The sequence below is a fragment of the Myotis lucifugus genome, unplaced genomic scaffold, assembly GCF_000147115.1.
Source record: "Myotis lucifugus unplaced genomic scaffold, Myoluc2.0 scaffold_43, whole genome shotgun sequence".
In the NCBI taxonomy this organism is placed as follows: Eukaryota; Metazoa; Chordata; class Mammalia; order Chiroptera; family Vespertilionidae; genus Myotis; species Myotis lucifugus.
This window is the reverse complement of record NW_005871091.1, coordinates 6040036-6046035: the sequence shown is the minus strand read 5'-3', so window position 1 is coordinate 6046035 and position 6000 is coordinate 6040036. Positions and strand designations below refer to the sequence as shown.

Here is a 6000-nt window from a genome sequence, read left to right as displayed (position 1 = left end):
CTGGAAATCATTTGGTCTGGCCCTGCAAAGCATTAGTGATGAATTAATTAAATGTTTGACTAAATATAGCAGACTAAATATTAAGTTGATAATTTTGTATGGCCCAAAAATGATGTTATAAATATCCAAATGCCCTTGGTAGAAAAAAAGTTTCCTACCCTTGGCCTAGAAGTATGCAGTCTATTTCTAGAAATTATTTTGGAGGGCTGTCTTTCAAAAAGACCAGGAAATATTCAATAATTATGCTAAAAGTTTATTGATATGCCTGTTTTGGAATTGGCAAATTCTATATCATTAGTATTAACTGTTGCAGAAATCTGGGCAGAGTTAACTTTGTATCTATCATTTATTAACTTCTATAATTTGTATCACTCTAGAATTATAAGATACCTTCAGTCTCAAATAAAAGAAACATCTTTTATTGTGTGCAAAACAGGTGTGGGGAACCTTTTTTCTGTCAAGGGCCATTTGGATATTTATAACATCATTCCTGGGCCATACAACATTGTCAACTTAAAAAAATTAGCCTGCTTTATTTGGCCAAACATTTAACTCACCCCTAATGCCTTGGCAGCGCCAGACCAAATGATTTCGCGGGCATATTATACAGTCCGCAGGCTGGACGTTCCCCACTCCTGATATAGAAAAAAGAACTCCCAGAAGATTGATTAGGATACAGTAGCTTCAGTGCAGATAGACATATATGCCTTTAATTTGTTATCATTATGGTAAGTTTACCATTTTATTTACAGGGCCGAATCACAAAAGTATTGAATATGAAACCTCCAGAGGTAAGAGAACTACTTAATGGACAGTAAAAATAGTAATAATTATATATTGTTTTAATCTTCTAGATAATCAATTTTTACTATGCTTTCTTCCATTATTCTTGAAAACATTTATGTACGAATGATTAGTAAAGAAAGTAGTTTTTTTTTCAACATTTACCCAATATTTTATTTTAATTTTATAACATAACCATCTGAGCCTTAGTTTTTTAATCCATAAATTGGAGTCAATAATCCTAACCCCAGGATTTATAACAAAAGGTGTGAGACAATGTTAAACAGATTTTAAAAACTATTAATTGAAATATAATTGATGTTAATTTCAGGTGCACAACATAATGATTCAATATGTATATATTGCAAAAATGATCATTATAGTATATTTAGCATCACCACAGTTATAATTTTTCCTTGTGATGAGAACTTTTAAAGTTTATTCTTTTAGCAACTTTCAAATACAGTATTAACTATAGCCACCATGCTATACATTGTATCCTCATGATTTATAAATGTTATAACTGGAAGTTTATACCTTTTGACCACATATTTCACCCACCTCCAGTCCCCTACCTCTGGCAACCACCAATCTGTTCTCTTTATGAGTTTGGTTTTTGTTTTCTTTTTAGAAAGAATATAAGTGAGATAATACAGTATTTGTCTTTCTCTCTGAACTTTGTTTAGCATAATGCCCTCAAGGTCCTTCCATGTTGTCACAAACAGCAAAATTTCCTTTTTTTAAATTGATGAATTACATTCCATCATATGTACAGGCATACCTCATAGTTATTGTGGGTTTAGTTCCAGACCACTGCAATAAAGCAAATCATCTGGTGGAGGGTCTTGCCTTCAATTGGTAAGAAGTAGGACATCTATGAAGTGCAATACAGCGAGGTTTGCCTGTGTACCTCACTGTTTATCAGTGGACACTTAAGTGTTTCAATGTCTTGGCTGTTGTAAATGCTGCATTGAACATGGGAGTGCAAATATCTTTTCAAGTTAGTGTTTTTCCTTTGCATAAATACCCCAAAATGGAATTGGTGCGTCATGTGATAGTTCTATTTTTAATTTTTTGAGAAACTTCCAATGTGGGAAGTTTTTCCACAGTGACTACACCAATATACAATCCCACGAACAGTGCACAAGATTTTCCCTTTCTCCCATTTACTTGCCAGTACTTTTTATTTCTTGTCTTTTTTATAATAGCCATCCAAACAGGTATGAGATTACATATTATTGTGGTTATGATTTGCATTTTCCTTATGACTAGTAATGTTGAGCACCTTTTCATCTACCTATTGGCCATCTGTCTTCTGTGGGAAAATGTTCACACATTTTCTGCCCATTTTTGAATTGGATTATTTGTGTGTTTTTCTATTGAGTTCTTGGTGTATTTGAATATTAACACCTCTTCAGGTACATGATTAACAAGTATTTTCTCCCATAGGTTGTCTTTTCATGTTGTTGATGGTGCCCTTTGCTGTGCAGAAGTTTTTTTTTTAGTTTGATGTAGTCCCACTTGTTAATTTTTGCTTTTTTTGTACTTGCTTTTGGTGTCAAATCCAAAAAGTCATTGCTAAGTTACAGTACTCTTAGTAACTATTGTTGGTAGAGTGAGTAACTTCTAGGATACCAGGGTCCATACTACAATTACTACTAATTTCAAGGCATTTGGGGAAATGAAAGGTATTGAACCAAATAATTAAGTTTTCTCTGTAATTTTTGCAGCTTCTGACATCATAATGATGGCAAGGATGTCAAGGAGCTAACGACCTATGCTTTCTTCTAGGAGTTTTATGTGCCCAATGTTAAAATAAATTTTGAATGTAGTATAAAGCAACTTTCCTCAACCGGTGTTTCATATCAGAGTTAAACCCTATAGAAAAATCCTACAGAAAAAGATTTGAGTGAAATTAATTCATTGCCTATAATGGATTACTTAGGGCATATTTTCTCTTAGCGCCCCCTTGAGAAGAGTTGGTATGAAGGAATGAATGTTTTTTAGAGAACACGGGCTCATTAGTTATTGAGAAGCGCTAATAAGACTGATAATTGATAATACCTTTCTAATTTGAATGTGGAGCATCTTTATTTCCTTTAGATAACATCTTAAGGAAAAACTAATTTGAAAACTGCCAAATACATAGAAGTCAAAGTGAGTTCCAGAGGAACAATCCTCTTGAGATAGGGATTGGTCCTGAGTAGAAGCTTCTGAAAACGGAGTGCTGGAAAAATTTCACTTCTTATACAATTATAATTGATTAATATTTGCCTTTTTCAGAGTGCCTTTCACATGAATTATATTAGCAGTGCTCTGAGATATTACCAGTACTCTGGATGAAGAAACTGAGGCACAGAGAAAATTAAGTTATTTGCCCAAGTTCTTGAAGCATGTGCCATGCTTGGGATGCAGATGTTATGCCATGCTTCATCCTTCTAGGCACAAAATGGCTCAAGTCTTAATTGGGACAATTTTAAGTAGAAACTTCTAAAATGAAAGCTGAATGGTGTTAGCCTTTACTTTTTTTAGACTAATATTTGAAGGAAAAGAGGAGTGAGGAATTACTGGCTTTCAAATTTAAAAGAAATGTACCCTGGTATAGCATAAGGTTTGATGTTAGAATTGGAGTGACAGCCAGAAATGTTTCTGGAATGTAAGGGTTATGGCTAACATGTACATTTTTATGCACTTATCTTTTATGATCCATTTGGGCCATTATTTTGATAAGCTCTTAGTGTGGTCAAGGCTTTAAGTGATATAATTAATGTAAATTTCAATGAGATTTATTTATTGTCTTAGATTCTTAAAACAATACAATTGTCTTTCTAGATTTTGTCCATGATAGAAGAAGCAGCTGGAACCAGGATGTATGAATACAAAAAAATAGCTGCCCAAAAAACTATAGAAAAGCTGAAAGAAATTAAGACGGTAATTAAATTTATGTAAAAGTTTTAGAGAAGAGGGTCATTTTGCATTTAAAGTTTCTCTGCTCTAAAGAGGGAAATCTCCCCCCCTTGTTTCAGTTTTCCAGTCTTCTGTACTACTCCTTTTTAAAAATTTTTAAATGATAGTTTACATACTGAAAAATTTTATTTTCTTTAATTTTTCAGATACTTGAAGAAGAAATTACTCCAACCATTCAGAAATTAAAAGAGGTATGTAGATATATATATAGAGACAGCAAGCTAGAATGTCTCACAGTTTGTGATGTATCCAAGATCATATACATAGGGATGAAATATGTACTATATCTTAGGGCAGTGATGGCGAACCTATGACACACGTGTCAGAGGTGACACGCGAACTCATTTTTTTGGTTGATTTTTCTTTGTTAAATGGCATTTAAATATATAAAATAAATATCAAAAATATAAATCTTTGTTTTACTATGGTTGCAAATATTAAATAATTTCTATATGTGACACGGCACCAGAGTTAGGGTTTTTCAAAATGCTGACACACCGAGCTCAAAAGGTTCGCCATCACTGTCTTAGGGATTATTTTCTGGGATGAGATAAAGAATTAGTGTTGGTACCCCATACTCAGCCTTCCACTCTAGAGAACATGCACTTTATATCTATTAAGTCATAATGATTTTGGATAATCTTAGATAATGATATGCCAAAATTTAATACTTTGTTAAAAAGAAATCTAGATTTTTTTGGATAATTAGAATTGCACAGAACAACATTTCTTAAAGATACAGAACTCTTAGTAACTTCTAGGATATAAGGGCCATCACTACAATTACTACTTTGAAGGCATTTGGGGAAATGAAAGGTATTGAACCAGATAATTAAGTTTTCTCTATCTTTGCAATTTCTGACTCCATAATCAATTTTTCAGGGAAGGTACATATATAGCACATTTTTAAAGTTAGGCATTTAGGAATTTATTAAATTCTCATTAACATTTGAAATTCTCAAAGTTCTTCTGAATCCATATAGTAGAATAAGTGTCACTTGAAAAACTGAAACATCATGATCTTGAAGGTACCCCGTGTGCATGATTTAGTGGAAAACACTAGATTACAGTTTAAACCTAAGTTTCACACCTGATTTTGCCAAATTCTTTCTAAATCTGACAACATGAAAAGGTCATTTATTCTGAATTGGTTTCTTTGTCTGCATATTAGGAAATTTAATAGTTACTTTGTGTGCCCCAGATGGTCCTTATGGGAATCAGGCTTAGTATTGTGTAAGTGCTTAGAATAGTTACATGAATGAATGTTGGGTAGGCATTTTGGTAATAGGAGTGCTTTGTATTATGCCATCCAAATAATAAAACCCTAATAATACAAATCGACCAAACGGCGGAACGACCTGTTGCTATGACGCGCACTGACCACCAAGGGGCAGACACTCAATGCAGGAGCTGCCCCCGGTCAGGGCCCCCCGATTGCCCCGCTGGTCGCCCCACAGATCAGCCCTGACCACCAGCCAGGCCTAGGGACCCTACCCTATATATTGGGAACAGTATCTTGGATTTAAAAATTAAAACCTGGCAATGCTACTCTAACACTGAAAAAACAGGATGATGCAGTGATGACATGCATGGACTCTGGCTTGCACATTTTGTGGTCAGCCCTGATTCTGACACTTATAACTGTGTGACAAAGCCATTTACTTAACTTCTCTCTGCTTCATTTTTCCACCCATAAGATGGGGAAACTGGTACTACTGCCTTAGAAGGATCATGTTATGTACTACTTTTTATAATCAGGGCAAAAAAAAATGTAGCTGCCCATACAACAGCAAGATGCCTTTCATCTGTATGAATAGTATGGGTACTTGTACATGCAGCGTCCCGGATTGGGAGAGGGATATCCAACTGCCAGTCAGACACCCCTGAGGGGTCCCAAATTGCGAGAGGGTACAGGCTGGGCTGAGGGACTCCCCGCCTTCTCCCCACCACCCCATGCACGAATTTCGTGCACCAGGCCTCTAGTTTTATATAAGGTACTTGAGTATCTGCAGATTTTTGTATCCACAGGGAGTCCTGGAATCAATCCCTTGTAAATAAAGAGGGATGACTAGACTATAGAAAAATATATTAATGCTGTATTATTGATAGTTGTAAATGTTGTATTTATAGACTTATGAACCCCAGTCTATGAATCTATATTCATATTTCTTTGTTAATCCCAACTGCCTAATTATGTATTAAAAGAAATAGCTACATAGGATTCACTAGTCTTGGTGTAATGTTATCTAA

General features: G+C 34.7%; 1 protein-coding gene across 1 annotated transcript in view; it reads left to right on the top strand.

Moving 5' to 3' along the window:
• SMC2 (structural maintenance of chromosomes 2) overlaps positions 1-6000 on the top strand; it is a 50809-nt gene that overhangs the window by 3664 nt on the left and 41145 nt on the right. The window contains exons 2-4 of the mRNA XM_023753227.1: positions 753-791; positions 3616-3714; positions 3897-3941. Of these exons, the coding sequence (XP_023608995.1) occupies positions 753-791; positions 3616-3714; positions 3897-3941 (183 nt within the window). The remainder of the gene's footprint in view (positions 1-752; positions 792-3615; positions 3715-3896; positions 3942-6000) is intronic.